The sequence below is a fragment of the Vidua chalybeata genome, chromosome 2 (assembly GCF_026979565.1).
Source record: "Vidua chalybeata isolate OUT-0048 chromosome 2, bVidCha1 merged haplotype, whole genome shotgun sequence".
Taxonomy (NCBI): domain Eukaryota; kingdom Metazoa; phylum Chordata; class Aves; order Passeriformes; family Viduidae; genus Vidua; species Vidua chalybeata.
In genome coordinates this window covers 32387302-32411023 of record NC_071531.1, presented here as the reverse complement: position 1 = coordinate 32411023, position 23722 = coordinate 32387302, and the positions used below count along the sequence as shown (strand labels likewise).

Below are 23722 nucleotides of genomic sequence, written 5' to 3'. Positions count from 1 at the left end.
TAGGAGCATCAGAAAAGGGAATTATTAGCAACTTACCTAATGCTGTTCTTGCTGGTGTGGCATCTTTTTTGATCCAAAAGGATACCCATGAAAGAACAACTGTTAATATACAGGGAATGTATGTTTGTATAGTGAAGTATCCCATTCTTCTACTTAAGTCGAAGTATATAGTCATGACTACATAATCACCTGCAATAATAGCACAAAAAGTAAATTCACATTGTAATGGGATACACATAGTTGTTCACTGACCTGCTAATATTTTAACTTTCATAAAAACTGCATATGAAATATTTTTTAGAGTTTCAACAGCATCTGCACAGTAATTCTCATGTGAAATTTAAGTAAACCTTGCCATTCTAATATCCTTAAGTTTTAGGTCTCTGTGGAAATTATGTATTTGACAGGCAGAGCTTCTCAGCAATCATTCTGGATGAGTAAAGTTTTGAAAGGCATCTTGAATTTCCAGACATACTATTTCTGGATATCTTCATGGCCACAAGTGTGAAGGTACTGTCATTCACCAGATTCTGCAACCACTACACACAAAATCCTTCCTTCTGCATGTTGTGTCTTCTGTGCCCTGATTTCAGCTTTGAGTGACTTCTGTTATCTTCTTTTGAAATATGAATCTGAAACTAGGGTCTTTTTGGCAAATGTAACATGCACATGAGTATGCTTTTGCAGAAGAAGTAATTTATAAACACTAGAACTCAATGCTGGCGTTTCAAAACAGTTGTGGCCATTTGCAGTATTTTCAGAAGGTCAGTCCGAAGACAAGGTTTATTATTTTGTTGTATTATAAAAATCATGCATTCAAGAAATTAGTAAGAAGGTTAGTTTATCTCACATTACATGATTTTTTTCACTGTATCTCTTCAGCTAATCTTTGTGATTCCATGGGGGATAATAATCTGTCCCTCCTCTCTTCTCAGTAGAGGCTACTGACCTTATCACCTCTGCCCTACTAACAGTTCTCTCAGCCTCAGAGATGTTTACTTTCTCAGACAGTCATGGTGAATAACAGTAATAAAGCTGAACTGGAACTGATTTCTGTACTTCACTTGAAGTAGGTTGCTTCCATTTCAGATGTAAAGGAGTGGCTATATGCCAGAGAATTTCTATGCGGGTTTGGCTGACTGCATCAGATTTGGCCTAATAAACTTTATGGCTTCTTGTTACAAATCTTAACTTTCTAGAGTATGGTATTTACAGAAGGCATCGTTTGCAATAATTAAGTAACTGTCTTGCAGCAAACCATCAGAAGAATGAAGAAATTGGAAACATATAATGATTAATTCCCCGAGGAATGTACATACAACTCATCCAAGCAGAAGTACAATGGGTTTATTAGTTGAGGCAAATTAAAACTTAATCATCTAGTAACAGAGGGCATATAAACAAATGCATTTCTTACAGTGGATAATTTGACTACAGCTAAATATTATATAGGAAATAAATTAACTCAGTAAGAATACCTTTTATTCCAAAGCATCTCTGAAGTCACTGTAAAATCAATGAATTGCCATAAATTAGAAACTTAAAGGTAAATAAAAATTTGATGGTGGGAATTTGGGAATGTGGGAAAAGTTCCTATATGTAAAGTATATCTGTTTGAGATAGATATATTTGGAAGAGGCTGACAAGCCTGTGAATGTGTCCATAATGTTTCTGTTAGATGAAAGCAAACATTTTCACAAGAATTGTGCCAGTGAAAACTGTATGACCCAAGAAATTGGAAAGTCATTTCAGAAGCTGTGCTTAAAGGGCTCACTGTGGTTACAACTAGGAGGTATTGCAGTACATCATGACATAGTGAGCTTTGTGGCTAAGGGTTGTTGTCATTTCACTAATCCCCAGCAGTTTTCTCTGTGCAGGAAATGGCATGAAGGAATTGCCTTGGGATGGTAACCACAGGTTCTACTGGTTTACTGTTTGGCTGGTTTGCCTCACTGAAGAAAGACTTACACCACAGCAATCAAGATAATTTTATAGAAACAGGTGTAAAGAATCAGGTAGAGTGTAAACCGGTGCTTCTATTCACATGAACAAACTGAAAAGCATGGAAGAAATGTTAATCAAACATTAAGTCAAATATTGTCTGCCAAGGTAGAAGAATGAGCAAAAAATGAATTCAAAGACTATAGGAAACGTGTCAAGCCTTTTCATTTCCTTTACTTACAGTTCCTGTATCTAGAAATGTGTGTTTATGGAAAAGCTGCCTGAGAATGGTATAAAGTCAAGCACAATCTGCACACCTCCATTGTGTATAACAATATACAATACACACAATTCCAGTACCCACACGGGTCACTGCTCCTCTCAGTAGTGTGGTCATGATACCCAGCACAGCAATCAGGAGTAGGAGTAGATACTGGACTGTAAGATACTGGGAAAGTAATGAAGAGTCTCTGCTTCCAAACCCTTGGACAAAAATAAACCTGATAAACCTGAGAGTGGGAGAAAATTATAGCACATTAAATGATGTTGTCTTTAACAGATTTAGTGTCTTTTAGGCAGGATTAATTTCCTGTGATTTTAGACATCTAGAAGGCAAATTCTGCAGATAACCTGCACACTGTGGCCTGCTTTCTACACTTAATGGAAAGAAATTGGTTCTTTCAGTATATGGTTTGTCTTATCTGCTTTAGAGGCACATTTTAGAAGGTGAATATATTAAAAACATTTTAATTTCTCTCCTGTGATTAAAAAACAAGAGCATAGAGCTGAGAAGTGGACAAAAACATTGCAGAGACTTGCAGATTATGCAAGGAGTTAACCATACCCCTTGATTCCACGGTGAGCGCTAAATTGGGCTAGTCCTGTGAGGATGCCAAAGCTATTTTATTTAAATATAATAACCTTCTTGATGTTTTAAAGGGTATTTTAGTTATTTTCCTCCTTTTTCCAGTTAAAATTGATGGCTTCATCCTTTAGGATACACACAACTCCTCTGCTTCTTCCCTTCCCTTCCCTTCCCTTCCCTTCCCTTCCCTTCCCTTCCCTTCCCTTCCCTTCCCTTCCCTTCCCTTCCCTTCCCTTCCCTTCCCTTCCCTTCCCTTCCCTTCCCTTCCCTTCCCTTCCCTTCCCTTCCCTTCCCTTCCCTTCCCTTCCCTTCCCTTCCCTTCCCTTCCCTTCCCTTCCCTTCCCTTCCCTTCCTTCCCTTCCCTTCCCTTCCCTTCCCTTCCCTTCCCTTCCCTTCCCTTCCCTTCCCTTCCCTTCCCTTCCCTTCCCCCCAAGAACTGAAAGCCCCAGTGTTGCTCTCAGAGGCAAGCATACTTCCGTACAACATATACTGAATTAATTTCTTTAATAGCTATGGTAAATTAAAATGTTCAGCTAAATTACCACTTCAGTTCTATCCTCAGCCAAGTAAACTTCTATTGAGATTACTGGATTCTCTCATTACATTCAAGAGGCACATGACATACAAGAGTATGTGCTGTGGCTACTTTCCTTATTGCACGACTCCAAACTGCATGCAGCTGCTGCTGCTGCCGATGATGGTGATAATTATATTATTTTTCACATTATTCCTTCCAGAAGTAAATATTCACTATGTATCTGGAAACATTGCATGCACATTAAAGAAGAGTAGCCATGGTACGTATATATCTTTCTCTATAAACACAAAATAACCTGTGCAAAGAAACTCTCTCTTCTGAAAGATTCCTCTATTCTGGGATGCAATTCATTCTGTACATCCTACTGTCATCTGCAACCCAGAGGACAGAAAAACTTTGAAGAGCTCTGCTCAGTGCCTCCTTGTACCTTCGGAAGCCTTCAGAGCTCCACCGCTACTACTGCCACTGCTAGAAGGGCAGCTGGGGGTCATTGTACGACAAAGTTCTGCAGTGCAGGAAAGATGGGGAAAATCTCCTTCCAAACCACATGTCATTAAACCAGTGCACTTGGTTTGAAAGTAATCACACAGTGGTTGCCTAGCAAAGGACCACTGGAATAGCTAATACCAATAAACTTCATTTTTAAACCCAGGGAGGAATTCTACCTTTTAACGACTTAAATAATATTCTCAGGAAGGCAAACTTACTTTGAACTAAATGATCAGCCATCAATTCACTGAAATATTGAAAATTATCCCGAGGCAAAGTAGAGCATGATCAGTTTTCTATAAAGGGAGCAAAATGTGCACCTTTAAGCAACAAATCTGGAGTAATCGAAATAGTGTAGCAATGCTTCCCATAAAACCAAGATGACTGCTGGCTGTTACCCATAGGACTTATATTAGCCTAAATTTCCAGTTTGAAAGTAGGACACTGTTTAGAACAGTAATGATTTCCCATGTAATAACTGTTGTGGATTTTAATGAACAGTATTAAATTATAGCAAATTTTTTTTTTAATTTTGAAGACTAAGGATCTGTTGGCCTGAATTGCTAGAATTTTGCCTATGTTGCACCAAGAACGGCCCCCTTGAAGGTAAAATGTTTGATTAGAATGCAACTGGTTATTTTAATAAAAATAAATAAATTTAAAAGTATACAAAATTATATACTGTAAATAATTGTTTATTCAAACTATACTATACTATACTATACTATACTATACTATACTATACTATGTCACATTTTCATTCATCCTTCCATTATGTTCTGAGGTTGACAATTAACTTAGAAAAAAGATAAAAATTATTAACTTTACAAAGACTGAAATGTGAAGGTACAATGCATACACAAAACAGATACAGCATGTGAATGAAAGTTACATTCCAACTGTCCATCACTAAAACTGCAGAAGAATGAAGAGTGGCAGAGTTTATCCATGTTACTGCAAGAGTTTGATTTCAGAAGAAAAGCCCAGTCAATAAAATGAGGAGACACACTGTGTGACACAAGTATTACTTTGTTGATCAGCAAGACCACAGAGATTGAATCATCTTCCTCATTATCTTAATAAATCAAATTTACTTAATAGCAAGCAAACTAACTTTCCAATCTTCAGTGTTTTTTTTTACGTTTGCTTTTTTCATTTGGAAACCAAGAGAAGACCTTATTAATTTTGCCATTAACTATTCATGTCACTCTGAACCTGTTTTCTGGTCTTTCCTTCCCAAAGCTCCATTTTTTATTTCCTGGGCTAGGTTTCTCTTCTTTCTTAGTAAGTTGAAAGTTTTCTAATCAGTATGTCCAGAAGTTTCTGCAAAATGTTCACCAGAGAGGTTTGTTGGAAGAGATGCATGTGGAATTGGAAGTAAAACTATTGTGGCAGTGCTGGTGCCAACTGGGAATGTACAAGTTTCAGGTTCAAGACATGGCTCCAAATTTTGCACTGGCTGGATAGAATATCTCAGCTCAAAGTCAGGCAGAAACACAGGCAGTGTTACAAAACCCATCCTTGCCTAATTTAGATAATGAGAATTGTTCAGCCTGGAAAAGGGAAGGCTTCAGAAGACCTAATTGCAGCCTTCCAATGCCTGAAGGGAGCCTACAAGAAAAATGGAGATTCTTCAAGAGGATGCAGTGACAGAATAAGTGGGAATGTATTCAAAATGAAAGAGAGAACTATTAGATTAGATATTAAGAAAAATTCTTTACTGTGAAAGTGGTGAGGCACTGAAGCACGTTGCTCAGTGAAGTTGTGGGTGCCCTGTCCCTGGAAGAGTTCAAGGCCAGGTTGGGTAGAGCTCTGATCAGCCTGGTCTGGTGCAAGGCCTCCGTGCCCATGGCAAGGGGGTTGGAACAAGATGATCTTTAACGTCTCTTGCAACAAGCCATTCTGTTATTCTGTGACTCTATGATTCAAAATCAGATGGAAGAGTCATGTGAGCCAGCTCTTTTCACATCCCAGGCCTTCATCCCACCTCAGATATATGCCTTGTGGAGGGTCGAGCTATCTTCTTACTAGAACTACTAAGAAGAAAAGAAAGATGCGTAAGAGCCATAACGAGAGATGCGGGACTCCAGGCATCTCTTCAAAATGCAGTTTATTGTATCCAAGATGTTACAGCAGTCCAGGGTCATGGGCGACAGAGCCTGTGCCTACAGCTGTCAGCTCCAGATGCAGACAAGCCTGAAGACCCTTTAATTTTGGTTACAATGCATTATATACTTTTCTTTGTTGACCATCTTAATACATAAGAATTAATCTATACTTTTACCTATAGCCTATCATAACTACTATAATTACCATATTCATGTTACTATTCTCCAATCACAAAAAGTTAGTATGTTACAGTTTGAGCTAGAAGTTGTTTTTCAGTTTGCTTGGAGTGGAAAATTCTAAGACCTTTTTTCTACTTGCAACATCAGCAGTCTTGTTTGTCTGTGGAATTTTTTTGCTTGGTAAAAAAGAACATCTTCTGTTTGAGGTAGGTTTATCCTTTGCTCTAAGCCATAAAACCCCCTTCTAACTAACATACCCTTTGCCTGAGTTATCCAGTAAGACTGGATCAGCAATTCTTTTCTTCTACATCAAAACTTCCTTTCATTTATATTCCTTCTTCAGAGTCTACATTCAAAAATCTTTTTGCCAAATATACATATCTGTTAAACTTTCTTGCCAAACTTTCATCCTTCCCAACCAAGATGGGTGGTGATTACTTCAATTACACTGCCTACATCAGTCTGTCTTTGGAGCTGGTATCCCATCTTAACATGACTTTATCTCCAGCCAGGTATGGAGCAAGTCTCAACTTTGGAAGATCCAAAAACTCTACAAAATGGTAGAAGAAAGAGCTTAATGTACTCATAGGTGGTTATGACTCCAAAATGAGCTACTATTAAGACAAAAAAGACATGGATGAGAATAGGATTTTGCAGTTCTTATGAAGAAAAATATAGTTTGAATGAGAGTCATGAAAGTATCATTAAAAATGCCTTTATCTTCTTCAGCATCATTATAAATAATGGAGAAATGCTGAGGACTTATTGCAGGCTTCTTCTGACTCATCTAAAATGAGTCAGTCAACAAAGAGTTTTCATTGGTGGGAATTATATTTGCTCCACAGTAGGCTAGAACAAATGCTTCCAAGACAAAAGGAAGAAAAAATGATCAAGGTCATGCTGTCACTTAAGGGTTAGATTCCCCTATGCTGTTTTGGCAGTTAAGTATTCCACAGTGACACCTAGATATTGTACTTGGATGGGAGCATGTGTACAGCAGAGAAAGACATTTACACCTTATCTCAAGTAAATGTTTTTGGAGTGGTAACAGGCACTGCTACACTAATACATTTCTGGTTAAGCTGCATATTTAACCTCACAAAAAATGGGTACAAGGCTTCAGAGGTGTCGTTTTTACATGTATTGCCATAGTAGCTATGTGACTAGATGTCTAGTCACAGGCAAGGATCTTAGGCACTAGATCAAAAAAGTTTTCTGTGTCTCAAAGATCTCTGGTTTTGAGTTCATAATTCCCTTTGGCATTATCATGATGTGTCTGTGTGTGCATGTGTAGCCCAGATTTGGCTTTCAGCTCTTACACTTGAAAAGCAAATTTTTCCAAAATACATTCATACCATGATGTGCAATCATTTCCCATTATCATAGACAAATTACTGTATCAGTACACGGTGGAGAAAAAACCTCAAGACACCAACTAACCCTAATAGCACTGTTTGTTCCTGTAGAAATCATGTTCAATTATAAGTATACACATATGTATTAGCATGCATAATAAAAATCAAATATTGTTAGATTATAATGTGAAAAACAAAGACCAGATTCCAGGTTGTCTCAAGGCAAAAGAATTTTTAAAGTCAAGTTAGACCAAGATGTCTTCCTAACCTGGCAGAACCACAAGATATTATGTTGGGTTTATTGCCTTGTGTAACATCAACAATATAATATCAAGAAACATGTTTTTACTTGAGGCTATCAATTTTTTTATCACCAGAAAATAATTTAATTTTTTCTGTTTGTTCTTTCTTCCTGAACTTTCATTTTCTTTGATGCAAATAGCATTTCAAAATAATTTTGTAAAATGACAGTTTTGTTAAATTAACTTTAAAAGCCTGTTTTTAAAAGTTAATAACTATATTTTCAACACATAAAGTTATTACATCCTCTGATTTTGGCATTTATTACTGAATCTCGAAAATAACTGGATTTGTTCAAAGTTCTAACTTCTTTATATTGATTGCTTTTCCCCCAGAATCATTGGAATACTTATGGAACTTTTCATTAAGAACTGAAATTAAATAAGCAAAAGACCCAATTTCTTAAGACTTAAATTAATTGTGTACCAGAGCAATTTAAAACCTATTAGTCAGTATTTCTTGTGCCCTAAACAATACTTTATGTGCCATTGACAGCTGAAACTGACAGTTTCAAAGACAGTTGCTTTTGATTCCACTGCAATCATTTCACTCTCTGTATCCCATATTTTCTGTTAAGTGTTTGGGATACTTTGAATGTACACAGGAGATGAACCAAGCTCCATGAATACAATTGACCTCCAGATTAAATTCAAACAATAGAAGGTTTGAAAAAGAAACCTTTTAACCTTTTTAAGAAACCTTTAAAATGCTATTTTAGCATTTGGTGGCATTATCAAGACCCTTATTTGCATAAATAAAATTTACATGTTTACATATTATGTAAGGTGTCATGCCAAATACAGCTATTCTGTCTTCTCAGTCATAACTACTGTATATAAAGCTCTCCTCCCACTCAGCCATGTGAAGCTGTAGCATGTTATTCATCTATGAGGTATTATAAGCTCCAAAATTGCTCTCAGGATGTTCAGGCCTATTAACTTTAGACATAATGACATTTTCATTTTGCATCATGAAGTATTATTTCATGTATTCTTTGAGATATGGAACCACAGAAAATAAAGGAATTTTAATTTGGCTGTTGTAAGGTATAAGTAATATTGTAAAATCCTTCAAAAAATGCAGTTTCATCCAGCCACATAATGAGAATAAAAATGTAAAATATCATAAGAGTACTTTGATCCATGATTACCAGTCCAGTTTAATTTCTGCCTTATCAGTAGAAAAGTTACACACATAATCTCTATTTAAATTAATGTATCAATCTGAGAGAAAATCAATATACAAATAACAGCGCAGCATGGCATGATCCATTACTCACTATTCCTAAGAAGTCTTGCTATTTTCCATACATAGGTTTTCTTTTGTGTTTGAAGAATAGAAGTGAACAATAGCAGATGAAGTAAAAACAACAATATATTACCATAGCTGCCGATGTCAGTGAAAGTAGATGAAGGATCAGAGTGAAAATTGATGTCTTTTATGTAGGAATCTTTTCCTGAGAGGGTTTATTGATGAGCTGTGCAATGCTTTTTGAACACAATATTTTTTCACATTCCACAGAGCATCAAATACTGTAGTACATCTGAGGATACACAACATTAATGACTCTCACTTTCACTTCGCTCTTAAAAAGCACTGAGAACCCCCAGTTTCATGGCATCTGTCAAGGCCAATCACTTCTTATTTATTTCTAGTATTGGAATTCTTACTCAAAGAGCTGTTAGTTGTGGGAGGAGGCCCATTTGTATTGCAGTGTGTTACAAAGTCCCACAGGACTGGATTTGGTGGGTTTGTAATTCCCAAACCAGTTGAAATAGTTTTTAATTAGCCATCAAAAAATCCCATGTAAACGTTTTCAAATAAAGTGTTTTCTTTTTCTTCCTCAGAATTTATTTTTATACATTAAATAAAGAAAAACCCTAAACAAAAAACAGTTTTGCTTCACCTGATATTCTTTTGGCTTAAGAAAAATGTTAATGAGTTTGGCCTTATTCACAGTCATTGTGACTGTATTATATTACTGTGACATCTTTTATATAATCATGGAATGGAGCAGCCTGTTTCTTTCTATCTGTCCTGACATCTACTCCACCTCAACTGTCCCTAACATGTGCTCTTGTGGATAGCTTTAAACAGTATCTCACTGTTGGAAGCCCTTCCCTGCTGGTCATGCCGTGTTCTGAAGGGGACTATGCTGATTATTTGGCTACATTTTTTTTGAATGGTATGAGCATTTTCTGAAGAAATCACGGCTGCAAACCCCAAAGTTATTGATAAACTAGAACATCTTTTAGAGAGGTGTCCTATCTTTATTTTAAGAAATTCCAGCCATAGAGTTGCCCTGCAAGCCTTGAAGTTCTTTCAAGGCCTAGTTATTCTCATTGGGAATAATAGGTGAGTCTGTTTTAAGTGAGTGAGTTTTTTAAATGAGAATTAGTCTGTAGTCATCTAGCATCAACTCAGACTTTGAGTCTTAGCATATCTTTGCTAGACTGCTGAAGCTTTTTTGGCTAGATTTGTTTTTCTCATGCAAGCATTTAGGGATAGCAATATATTACCCTTTATCCATCAAGATAAACATGGTTTCTTGACAAGAGGAATTATTTCCAGTCACTGATAAGCATTCTGTCTCTTTCATGAACTCCATAACTTCTCCAAATAATTCTTGAAGTGCAGCCATCAGAATTAGATCTTAATTTAATAGCAGCTGCATTAATATAACATATACAATATATGTCATATATAACAATATATTAACATTCTTCTTCTAGAAAATAATACTTCTTTGAGCACATATGCAAAACCTGTGCTTGGTAATTTGGCCATACCTTCAAACAAGGAGTATATTTTGAAATAACTATTAATTCACAAGAATTATTACATAGCATTTAGACCTGCAGCACCCAGAATTTCCAATTCTGGAAAAGCAAAATCATGAGGCTTCAATCCTAAGTACCTGCTTCCAACTTGAATAAAAGTTCTGAAGTACATATATATATATATATTGTCATTTTCATCCAGTCTGCAGAGCTACATGACTTGTAACTACTATTGAGCATTCCCCCAGGCTTTGTGTCACTTATAGGCTTAATAAATCTCAATGCTATTATTGTTTCTCTGTCATTAAAAGAAGTATTAAGTAGCATCAAACCAAAAGATGTAGTATCTTAACAGAAAGTCCTAGCGAATAATGTTTTTTCTAGTTATGTAAAAAATCTTTCCAAGTCGTGAAAATTTGGTAATTTATATGTGACACTGATTTTCTTATCATTGTCACTTCTTAATCAAAATGTCATACTGCATCATGTGAGACATCTTACAAATATATGTTATATCAATAGAAATGTATAAGCTCAGAAGATGACATTGAGCTAGTCTGACAGGAGTTATTTTCTATGAATGAATGTTTATTGGTTATAACTATATTACCCCCTACGTTTGTATGACTCTATTCCAGGATCAGCTGTTCCATAACTTTGGTCAAGACTAATGCCAAGATTAAAAAACAGTAAATACTTTGTTAATTTTATTTACATTTCTGAAACTGTTGGAAGGGGGAAAAATTATTTGCCCTCAAACCCTCAAGCCTTTGTCAGCTCTTTAAACTATTACTATCAAGTTATCAAAGGATATGGTAAGCAAAGAAAGAATTAACGAAGAGATTGTGCTGGGCAAGTGACTGGTAACAGCAGAATAGAATAGAATAGAATAGAATAGAATAGAATAGAATAGAATAGAATAGAATAGAATAGAATAGAACAAGGATTGTTTTGGTTGGAAGGGACCTACAACAATCATCTAATCCAATTCCTTGACTACTTCAGAACTGACCAGAGGTTAAAGCCTGTTATTAAGGCTATTTTCCAAGTAACTGCTGAACACTGACAGGCTTGGGGCACCAACCATCTCTTTAGTAGGCCTGTTCCAGTGTTTTATTAACGTATCAGTAAAGAAATGCTTGCTAATGTCCAATCTGAACCTCCTCTGGCACAGCTTTAAACCATTCCCATGTGTCCTATCACTAAACACCAGAAAGAAGAGCTCAACACATCCCTCTCCACTTCCTCTCTTCGGGAAGCTGCTGAGAGCAATGAAATCACCCCTTTGTCTCCTTCCCTCCAAACTAGACAAACCCAAAGTCCCCATCTGCTCCTCACAAGACATAACTTGTCACCAGCTTTGTCGTGCCCTTCTCTGGATGCCTTCAAGGACTTTCATATCCCTCTTACATTGCAATATTTGTTTCTCACAACAAGTATTGATTACTTGCATTAAAAGAAAAGTAAGAATTGGTTTATCTTTTATACTCCAGCTTTCTAACTCACATCAAATTCCTGCATGCTGGAGACAATACCATTTTAGTTAAGAAATAGTAAAGGTTGAGAGTTTCCAAGGAATGCTAGTATTTGCAGAAGGAGCTTTCTAGCATAGTCTTTCAGATTAAAGCCATCTGGCAATGGTATTTCTCACTTCACGTTATAGGTAGATATGGGGTTTTTCCTACAAAGATATTTGGCAATCTGTAACAGATGCAAGCTTGTATTCTGTATGCTGTCTTATCTGGTAGAATAAAGAAAAATATTGATCTGTATGCAGTCACTTATTCCCTTCCAAGTCATTTGACAGCTGGAGAAAGATGATGCTACTTCTGACTGTCCTTTGCCTACTCAAGGCTTTTTAACTGGATTATTATCATTCTTTCTAAGCAATAACTCTTTCGTCTTCAAGTTTCCTTGATATCACCTTTTCAAATATATATTCATAATCATGCCATGAGTATTGCCTTTATTAATTTCCTCAGCTTGCACCTCTGGTATAATGTAATTTTTTTTTCCTTCACATTCCCTAGTGCCTTTTTTCCCACGTGCTATTAATAAATTAATTTTGTGTTTAAAAATGCTCCCTTTTTCTGATTTCTACTAGTCATTTTTCTTTCTTGTACTGTCCTCCTGGATTGTCTAGTCATTCTGCCTGGTACTTCTGAGTTCCTATGTGAGGAATGAAAAAGCCAGCCTAAATCTCATCCAAATCCATCTACCTCTCATCTGTTCATCTCTATTTATGAATAATATTTTTCATTTCTGAACTCTGTGCTCAAACTTTCACTTGCTTTCATCAAAAGTTTTTAGTTCAACTGGAAATAAACTTGGCCTTAACCAGCCAATCATGTTAACTTAAAATTGTTAAAGTCACAAAATCAGCCCAAATCTCTTGATATCTCTCCCCTTGCTGTCCCCAGGGAATTACTGTGTATATTAATTATGTCTCTTTTTCCAATATTCTGCAGTGGGAAATACTTAACTTACAGATCAATAACATGCACTGATTTTTAAGGGAGTCCTGTCAAATTAAATACTGTCAGAAAAACTACCAATGCTTTCCCTGTGGCAAAAGAAGAAATAGCGCTGTTTTCCCTAAATACCATTCAGTAACACTTTTAAATAGGTCACTTCACACTTGGGCAAGAGCCCACATCTTTTTACATCATCTCTGCATGACCTGAAAAAGAACAAGTGACCACAAAGAACTGCAGAAAGGAGAAAGGACTCCTGAGAAGGACTTCTAAAGAAGGTCATGAGCATGGTAAATGGTTCAGTGACACAAAGATGATGTTTCATTCACAATTCACAGTTGTAGAATAGAGCAACTATAGTGGAGGATGATATCAATATCCATTGATGCCAGAAGTTAGTTAATTAGTTTTTGCCAAACAAAACCAAAAAGTATGCTGTGTAGCAAAGACAGACCAAACTCTGGATTTCTTTTTAAACTCTGCTAAATTTTTGAACAGCGCATGGTAATGTCTTAGATTCTTACTTCATAGGTTCCAGTTTTCCTCAACTCAGTTCATGCAATTACCTCAAAATGTATGAGTTTTGGGAGGGAGTGGAGTGGCTTTATGTATTTCAGTGGATGAATCACCACTAGATGCTCATTCACATGGGCCTGGCTGAAGAGGGCTGTACATCAGGTATGTGCAAATTAAAAGAGAACCTAAGACAAACTCTGTGACACTAAAAAGTTGGAAAATTCAGAAAGTTGAGCCAACTGTTTGTAAGATGAGAGCAATTTGAGAATGCTCTTTATTTTTTAAATGTTTAATGCCTCTGCTGCTGTGGTGGTTGAAGTTCCACTCAGCGGATAGAAGCAAAGAACAGAGTGTATGATTTAGAGATACTTTTTTTCCTAAATAATTGAATCACAGAATTGTTTGCATTGGAAGCAACCTTAAAGACCATCTAGTTCGAGCCCTCCTGCCATGGGCAGGGACACCTTCCACTAGAACAAAGCCCCATTCAACATGGCCTTTAACACTTCCAGGGATAGGGAATAGCTTCTCTGGACAACCTGTTCCAGTGCTGACCATCCTCACAGTAAAGACTTTCTTCCTTATATCTAATCTAAACCCACTCCCCCTTGTCCTATCTCTACATGCCCTTGTAAAAAGTTCTCCAAGCTTTCTTGTAGCCCCTTTTGGTACTGGAAGGGGCTGTAAGATCTCTTGTTGATTCTCCATACTGAAAAACCTCAGGTCTCTCAGCCTGTTTTCATAGAAGAGATGGTCCAGTCCTGTCATCAGCCCCTCTGACCACGTTGAAATCCTTCTTCCTCTCCTAATGCAATGGGTCTTCCCTCTTGAGTCTGCAGAGTCATGAAGTTGTTCTGTAAGGGCACCCTAACTGTGCCTGTTGCTGGCCCTTGCCCTAAGAAGCATCCATTCTTCTGCACGTGGGGCTGTGTGTCCACTGCAGACTGTCCTTGGAATCAGCTATCTAACTCCTTCTCAGCCTCCCTGATGTTACGCAGGTCTGCTGCCAGTCCCTGTCCCAGAATGGTCCAGGCCCTACCCACAGAGTGAGTTCCACACTGCTGCCTCTCCCCTCAGCAGCTCTGTGTGGGTGAAGGCATTGGCCAGCACCAGGATAGATGAGGCAGACCCTTTGGGGTGGCCCCTGCTGTATCTCCTGGCCCCATTCACACCTCATCAGCCACTCTTCTGGGAGTTGCCAGCTCCTGGCCAATCTCAGGGATCCCCTGCGGTTTCCTTGGCTCAGGAAATCCTTCTCTATGCCAAGATCCCCTGTTCCACTGCAGAACATGCCTGCACCAGAGCTACTCACCTCAGGGAGTCTGGGAAAGATCACATTTTCACGCATGTTTGGTTGAAAGCACCAAGTCTGGTTCATCCATGTGAAAGGACAGTTAAAAATTTGAAGAGCTACACTGGTGGGATGGTTATGGAAAGGCTGGAGGCTGGCAGTTCATAATAGCTGTGTATCTCTGGTTGTACTGCTTGTTTTCAGCATGAACAGCCTTCCTTGCTGTGCCTCACAGGCCTGGGACTTGTAACCATGCCTTGCCTTCATTAAACAACTGGATATGAACTCCAGCCCGGTTAACATTTTGTGTTGATGATAGCTTAAATATTTGGTAGCACTTTCAAAAGCTCTTCACTCCACTGTGAATCAGATTTCTAAGCCACTTATGCCATTTATTTACCAGGTAATTGGATGAGCATGAGGGAGGCTTTAAGCACAGCAGGTTCTGGCAGCAGCCCACGCTGCTGCTATGGGAAGGCCTTGTTAACACTGATGGGTTTCCAGTCTTAGTGGGATCACTTTGGGACCACTGCTACTGTGCATCTGCAGCATGCGGGTTCCCCATGACTCTGCTCCACAGGTTGACCAACAGACACTTTTGAGAGTTTTCTCCTATAAACACTAGTTTTAAATATGTAAACAGAATCTGTTAGTACTGGTAATCTAAAGCAAAAGTACAGGACTTAGATTCCATATTTCACTCAAATTACATCTTCTGAAGAGAAGTGTAGGAATGTTTCAATTTTTGGAGGATTTAGGACTGCAAAAATGAAGTGTTTGATGTGGTACCTAAGGGCCAGCCAAAAATTTCATTTACAGTGTTAATTTAAGCCTCTGATTTTTTTTTTTTTTTTTCACAGCCAGCAGTCTCTGCCCTGAGCTTTGCTTCTACGGATGAATCTGAATGCAACATGGGGAGAAAATACCACATGCACAAAATGGTAACAGCATAGAAATAACTAGCTGGGGAAGATATGATTCAGACTTGTGAGAAGTAAACTCAGGAATTTAAAGGTTAGGGTCCCATTTAAATAACTAATACGCCTTTGAAACCTGACCACACACACAACAGCCATCACATTTAGCTATCTACTTTGCCTAAGAGCTATCTGAGCAACTGTCTACTTTGAGGAATAAGCATAAATAAGTTTTTCATATATCTTCCTGATCTGGTTTTGACCAGGAGATGTTAATGTTTGCAGTAGCTATGGTGATGCAGCTGTGGATATGTCTAAGAGGTTATTCCTTACCGATTTAGGTAATTTCCCAGGGTGGGGGAGAACAGGACAAGGAAGGGATGGCACAGGAAAAGGCAGGACAGGACAGGTCTGGACTCTCCCTTCTTTCAGAGGAGATGTGTGTTCCTTTCTGGTAGGGAAAAACGTGCTGGAAGGAGCAGTGGGGTGGCACCATCTGCAGTTATGTTGCATTGTGTCAGACTTAGTGAGCATTTTGCACATAAATCACTCTCTTTTGCACATTTCTGTTATTAATATTGTTGCTGTTACTACTCCTTTTTCTTATCTCAGTACTGTTTCCAGTAAATTGTTTTTATTTTAACCCATAACCTCTACCTTTCGTATCTTCCACTGGACAGGGGAGAGGAGTGAGCAGGGTGGAGAGGGAGTGCTTCTCCTGAACCATGACACTCCTGAACAGTTCTATTTTAGAAACCACCAGACTGGAGAATGAAATACCTTAATTGTACAAGTTACTCACAGTTCTCAGCAAGACAATTAACTTTCATGATGCTTTGTATGTATCAACCTGAGAGGAAGATCAGCTCAAGGAGTACGAGGAGTCTTAAATTTCACCCTGGGAAGGTGAAACCAAGTAACGAAGTGTTATAGCTGAATCTGTGTTGACAGCACCTGCTTACACAACACTAGTTCTTGACATTTCAGACATTTCAGTGATATGCAACATATGAAATATTTAAGAAGGGCATTAGATTAGCCCAGGGTAGAGATTGGAACTGCATAAATAGCTGCTCAAGCAGGACGTGTTTACAAGGAGTAAAGTTCCTGTGTACACTTGCTCCAATAAACAGGATTTTGAGGAAAAAAAACAAAACTGGAGCCCGTTGGGTCTATCCTTTTTTTTTTATCCTTCCCCTCTTTTTTTATTTTTAACTCTACTTGGGTAAAAGGCTACTGTGCTAAGCCCCTACATCATTTAGCCCTTGAAATTAGATTTCTCTGGCACTACCAATCAGTTATGGAAAACTTTGATTCTTTTTACATAAGTAAAATGTTAGTGAGTTGTTAATGACAGGTGTAACCTCCTCAAACTGTCATGAAAAGAATAGAAGACACTGCTAAAACTGAAGTGCCTGGAAGAGTCTGAAAGAGCACTTGTGATACAAGTAGCTTGCTTTTCCATTAATATTTAAGTGTCTTTTTAGGACAAGGACCACAATATTGATACATACCAAACTGAAACTGGCAGTTCACCTATAAGCACTGCCTGTAGTTTTTACTATTTTTATGTGTAGCTACCTTTGCTCAGCATTTCCCAGAGATTTTAGGGATGCATGGGTCATCTGTGAGAGAAGTGAATATTTTTCAAAAATACTGCTGTCTTGTAGAACTCTTTATTTGCAGACATTTCAGAATTATTACCTTAAAAAGGAGAAGAAATGTATACCCTTGGTAGATTTCTTAGTGCATTTTTTAACCTGGTTTAATTTAAGCTGCTATTTTTGACAAGTTTGACATAAAATAATTGCTTTGTCTATTTTGGAAAAGGCACATTTAAATAACCACAATAAAGAAAAAAAAACCTAAACCAAATCCCTTCTTATTCTGAAAATATCTCCAAAACAGTTCAATTATGAAACCTCTAACCACTTCATTCTTCATTTTCTCCTTGAATCAACCTTCTATCTGGTTTATTTCAGTTGGAGCTACCTACCCTCAGGCAGTCATCATTCTGTTTCATTATTTCTTTATTATGATTATTTTCCTACTTTGAGCAATGAGAGAGATACAATTTTTCTCCAACTCAACCTATCAAACACTTTTTTTTAACCTCTATCACACGCCCTCTTAGCTTATGAATTACTTTGGAAATTATCACTTCAAAAGTTTTCTCTACATTGAATTTCAATGTTAGAAAAAGCAATTTGTTCTTTAAAATAATTATTAAACACAGCTTTTTGATTAAGCCAATGGGACCAATGAATAATGTTGTAATTTAAATACCAGACAGAGCAATCTATACTCTAACAAGATAACATACATGTCTCCATCAGAAATGGCAAACATTAATTAGTTCCCATGAGCACACAGAAATGTATTCCTATTCTAGTAATATCTTTTATGATATCCATTAATTACTAATTTTAAATGGTTTTAATCAAGGCCTGGATGATTTAATTTAATATTATTAAAAAAATCTTATACAATTGCATAGACATGAAAATATATAAACTTGAAAGATAACTATTAGGACTGAGGCAATATATGAAGTTAGCAGCTAAAAATGGTAAAATTATAATTTGGTTAATCTTGGTATATATACTGGTCCTTACCCTCCCACCCTCTCAACCTTGAAAGTAATGAACTTCAGCAATAACTAATAATCTCAGTTCATGATTATATGTCTATTCCATCCTTGAATGGATTTCTACATAACCCCATAATAATCCAGATTTTTAGGAAGCAAAAATGGTGAGTTGGAGGCCAGAAGACCTGGGATTATTCCTTACTACAGACATGAAGGCAGTCCTGGATCTGGAGCCTCTAATTTGCACACCTGCTAATCTGTCTGCAACATTTCTTATGTAGTGAAAGACTTAGGTAACTTTGAGCAAAAACAGCTATAAATCTAAATCTAAAACTAAATCTGACAAGGTGTCTTTTCAGTTGTCAGCTGTACGTCTTTTCCTTTGGAAATCTTTTCTTGAAGAAAACTATCATTCCCTTATCAAGTTCTGTCTCTGATTGGAAAGGGTAATTCTTTACACGTGTTCATGTTAAAACCAGCAGACGACAATGTTAAGAAATATTATTTTTTTGTTCCCTATGTTCTGCAAGGGTGTTTCAGTGCAGAGCAGTATGTTTTTAATGCAGATTGCTGTGATTTTCCCTGCAGGAACCTAGCAAGTCACACAAAGCTTGATGCTCTGCCAGCAGGGTACATTACATTTTCAGCAGTTCCTTCCAGATATCAGTGAATGGCAAAAAAACTGAATGGTCAAATCTTTGTGGTTGTTGCATTTAGGAGGTTGTTTGTTCATTTTATTTCTTGATTTTCATCCAATGTTTTGCTAGATTCAATAGCCTCTATTGAATCTCTCCACTTCCTGATTGAAAAAAAGGTTTCCCTGAATATTTTCTCCCCTTACTTTATTTGGAGATCATTTGCAGATCATCCTGCAGCCCTACTGATACCTGAGCTGAGTGACTGTTATTAAGATAATTTAGCACCTAATTCCAGAAACTGAAAAAACCAGATATTTTGCAACATATTCATAAATGCATTGTTGACAGTGGAGGATTGGTGGGGTCTGAGAGCCTTGGACTCCCTTCCAGGCTCTGAAGAGCAATGTAATCTTTCCACCAAACTTAATATATTCTGCCTCTCTCCAGAACCTTTCCTTGTTCACAGCTCCAGCTTTCTAGCTGTTTGTGCAAATGGCTCCAGCACTAGTTCACCAGCTTCTCATCCTATTCCCAAACACTCATTCCTGTTGTTTCCCTTTTTACCTGTGTCCCAGTCTTTCCTACAGTGCATAGTTTAATTTCCTATGACAGAAGTTTTCCTATCCAGACTTCCACAAACTCCTCTCTTTTTCATTTTTCTCCTTTCATGACCTGTTTGCTTCTCCCTGGGTATTAGTGTTCTTGTCCAACCAGTCCCAGACCCCTGACCTGAGCTTCAGTTTCTCATCACTTCCAAGCTCTGTCTTCTCTTGGAGATTTTTAAGATTGTTTAGTGATTTTATTAATGAACCATGAACAATAATGAGGCAAAATCACCAAATGAGGCATGCTTTTAGGTTAATTCAGTCTGGAGAAGAACATGATCTGGAAGAGAGGATTTCTTTCCTTCTGGACTTACAGGACACTTTTACATTTCTCCTTCAGCATGATCTCCGGACCAGAGGGAGCCTGGACTAGGCCCACAAACTCTTCAAACATGGAATAAGACAAGGTATTTTGCCTGGCAAGCTGTTGGTCCAGACTTATTAACCCTGAGGAGCAAGCTCTTTCTTGCATGCCTTGACTCACATGGTGGCCTCACACAGCTGGAACAAGAACACTTTAAACTTAACTAGCCCTCTTCCTCAAAATCATATATTTCAATGTAAAGCTATTTCCACAATTCAGCATTATTTCAAATCTTTCTTGGTTTACTTATTGACTAAAATATTTTGTAAACATAATTTCTTCCATTGGTCCTGGCCTCAGAAAAGAAGCAATGGAGCATTAAACAGAGTTCTTAACTGGCAAAAACTGCTTAGAATTTAGCTACTTAAATGGATGGGCAGGAGACTGGACTGTAGTTTTACAAATGTTGGGCAGGCCTGTTTATGATTTATATTGTTGGATTATATAGTTAAAGAAAAGAGAATAGAGGACTATGTATCTTCTTGACACTTACCATTAAGTCAATATTTCATGGAAATATTTCCAGGTGCTTAAGCATTTGCACTATGAGATTATATCAAGTATTAATGATGTTTGGGTGGCTGGACATGTTTGATTAATAAAGCTGCCATTTTTTATTATTAATGCTGGAAATCGTCAGAGATCCTGTAATACTAATGATTGAGGCTGAATTTACATAATTTACATGGAATTGCAGAGGGAGAAAACTGTGTTTTATCATAAAGAAAAACAGTTCATGCTTAATTACACAGACAGTATGATAAAGAGGTTTTTCTGGCTTTTTCTCCCCTCTTTTCTTTAGGCATATTTATTTACAAATAAATGCAAATCTCAAAGGTGAAATCTTATATTTCAGCTGAACAACTAACCTTTCCTCTCCCTTTTCTTCCTTCAGTCTCCAGTTGTGCAGATAATTTCATGTTCCCTTTTTGCAGTAAAAAAATTGCATAAATTTCCTACTACACCTGTAGTAGGAAATCAGTACTCTTAAATCCTATGTAACTAGAATGTTCTCTTGCCTTTTTATTAAGCCATGTAAACTTTGGTAAAATAATTTTAAATATTACATACTCAGTGGCTGTTATTTTTACATCCCACTTAAATTGATGGAAGTTACCACACTAAATTCAAGGGAAGTCCAAACATCAAATCTATTTATTTTCCTGATTCTGGTGGTCCACCATAACATACACCTAACTTTTAGATCACATTCTAAGGAGGTCCCTATGAGTATCGTGAACATAGAAGACAATCTACTTTCTAAGTAGTTTGCTAAACTGAATTGACACCATGAAAAGTTAGTAGTGTCAGAAGGAAAAAAAAAGCTAAAACCAAAAAAAAAACCAAGCCAGCCAAAAATAAAGAGACCATAAAAACTTTAAAAGTTCTAGTTTTGTTTGCTTGGGTATTTTTTTGCCCTTTTGACAGAATATGATTTAAATACCCAGTGTTATTTAACTGGAGGTCTCATAATATGAAGTGGTGGGGAACAGGGTAGGCAAGGGGAAAAATAAATGACCCTGAGGAAAGCAAATCAAGTTGAAATATTGCTACTTTTACCTATTGTCAAACTGTGGGTAATTTGAGTCAGTTCTGATCTGGCAGTAAACCCATGATTGCAAACCCAGTAAGGTAAATAAGTCAAAGAGAAAGCATTTCATGATGCATAATAACACCCTTAACCTTAACTGCCCACTACGATGTCTTCTGATTGCTTTCAGGAGAAACCTGATACAAAAAAATCATCACTAAAGCTAGAGCCAGTTTCCAGCTTTGTTGAATACTTGCATGTATGGGCAAGTCATTTCACCTCTGCTTCTCACTTTGTTGAACATTGAATCACCCTGTGCAAAATTTACTTTGTTCTGCTTTTTTCTCCCGTTTCCTTTTAATGCAGAAACCGTCTCTAAGGTAGAGGAATCAGGCTTATTGAATTTCTTTGTCCATGCCCATAGATTCTTTAGAGTTAATACAATCCTGTAATTTTGCATTTACTCCAGTGCAAAAGCCACTGAGCTGTTTTTCTGAGCATAAAAAATCTCTGTGAATCTAAAATGGGCCCAAGACATTCTGTGTCCCGTGGTTTGATAAATCATTACATTAACAGCTTTCTGCACTGTAGAATCAACCCAAGGTAGAGGGAGAAAAGCAGAAGAGAGACTGTGACTTCAAAACAGAAACAGTCTGATAGACTGCAGAGTCACTACTAGGTGAAGCTGCCACTGCCGGAGTGACACCCTTTATTTCCTGCACTGCATGTACACGTCATGCAACCACAATCAATATCATTTATGCTTGCAGTTGAAGTGTTGATAAAAGTGCTTTGAGTTTCTTTGTGGCCCATGTATGACCCAAGAAAGCATGGTGGTCCAATGCACCATGGATGTTGCACAGGGCAGGGAATTCTGTGGAGCTGGGAGTCAGTCTAGAAAGAAAGGAAATGAAATGCTTTGCTGCAATACAAGGTGTCCTGGTTCAGGGCAAGTCTGGGAAAGAATTCCCCTCCCCCCCACAAAAGGGTTCCTTTAGGAAAGCAGAGTCAATTGGCCCCTCCCCCCAGCCGGTTCGGGAGAAAATACCTCTGGAGGAAAAAAGTGGAAAAAACCTGTTTATTACACAAGAGAACTTAGACAATATTAAACAATAGGACTTCTTGCCACTCCAAGAGAGACAAATTCAGAGCAAATCCCCCCGGGCTGCAGCTCAGCTCACTCAGTCTCTGACCAGTCCTTCCAGCGCTGGCAATGCCGCGGCCAGGCCCGGCCCGCTGGGCCACAGATGTGAGCTGCTGATGCTCTTCTGGTGTTCAGTCCAGAGCAGGTCCAGAGAAAGGGAAAAAAACCACAGTCCAGGGAACTTCTCTGCCTCAGCTAGCTAAAACTAACTAGAAAAAAGCAAAGGAGAGCTCTGTCTCGCTGTCCGTCCGTCCGCAGATAACACCGTCCCAGAGCAGGAATGTGGAGGAGGGAGTGAGTTTTTGAAAACAAACCCTGAGCTTCTTCCCTCCTCCTTTCACTCTTGGAACAAGACTTCAACATAAACAGGGCAGACGATTGGGGATAAAGGCATCATACAGCCACCCTAGGACACAAGGGAAGAAAACCGCCAGAGCAAGAGGAAATTCAGGCAGGAAAATGTAACATTTGCAAAGATCCATGATGATCTTAACCTTTTACTTGTAGCAGATAGACAAGGGAAATCTATTACCATGTGAGTTTGAAGCTGGACTACCATAGCTCTGCTGACTGCAGAGTGGGAGCAGACTATGTCTGGAGAGACAGCCACCTATATGATTTTAAAAGTGACATCTATTATTCCTGTGGTTCTTGGCTAGTATTTTCATGTGGATGATGGACATAAAGGGGAGGGCAGTCTGTTGAACCTGTTAATCCTGAGATGCTGAACGTAAGTTAATTTTTGATTGAACTAACATTAATTTTTGACTTGATTCCTGGCAACTTACCCAACATCTCCCATTGTCCTTGCTTTCACAAATATCTGTTATTATCTTTGATTCCATTTTGCTCCTTAGAATAGTAGAACTAGATTTCTATAAACAGAAATCTTAGATCTTTATTGATTTATTTCTGTTGCATTGCAGAACTATCTTTGCATGCTAATATAATGCCTCATTCCAAACACTAATGTTGACAATTGTTCAACAATAGTTTACTAGTGACCTTTTTTTGAGATCTTTCTCAGAGCCCTGGTTCTGCATTGCTGCAGCTGCCTGGATCTAAATGTGTGACTGTATAGAAAAGTTGAAATACA

General features: G+C 37.8%; 1 protein-coding gene across 1 annotated transcript in view; it reads right to left on the bottom strand.

Moving 5' to 3' along the window:
- GABRG3 (gamma-aminobutyric acid type A receptor subunit gamma3) overlaps positions 1-23722 on the bottom strand; it is a 286706-nt gene that overhangs the window by 11207 nt on the left and 251777 nt on the right. The window contains exon 7 of the mRNA XM_053934678.1: positions 37-189. Within this exon, the coding sequence (XP_053790653.1) occupies positions 37-189 (153 nt within the window). The remainder of the gene's footprint in view (positions 1-36; positions 190-23722) is intronic.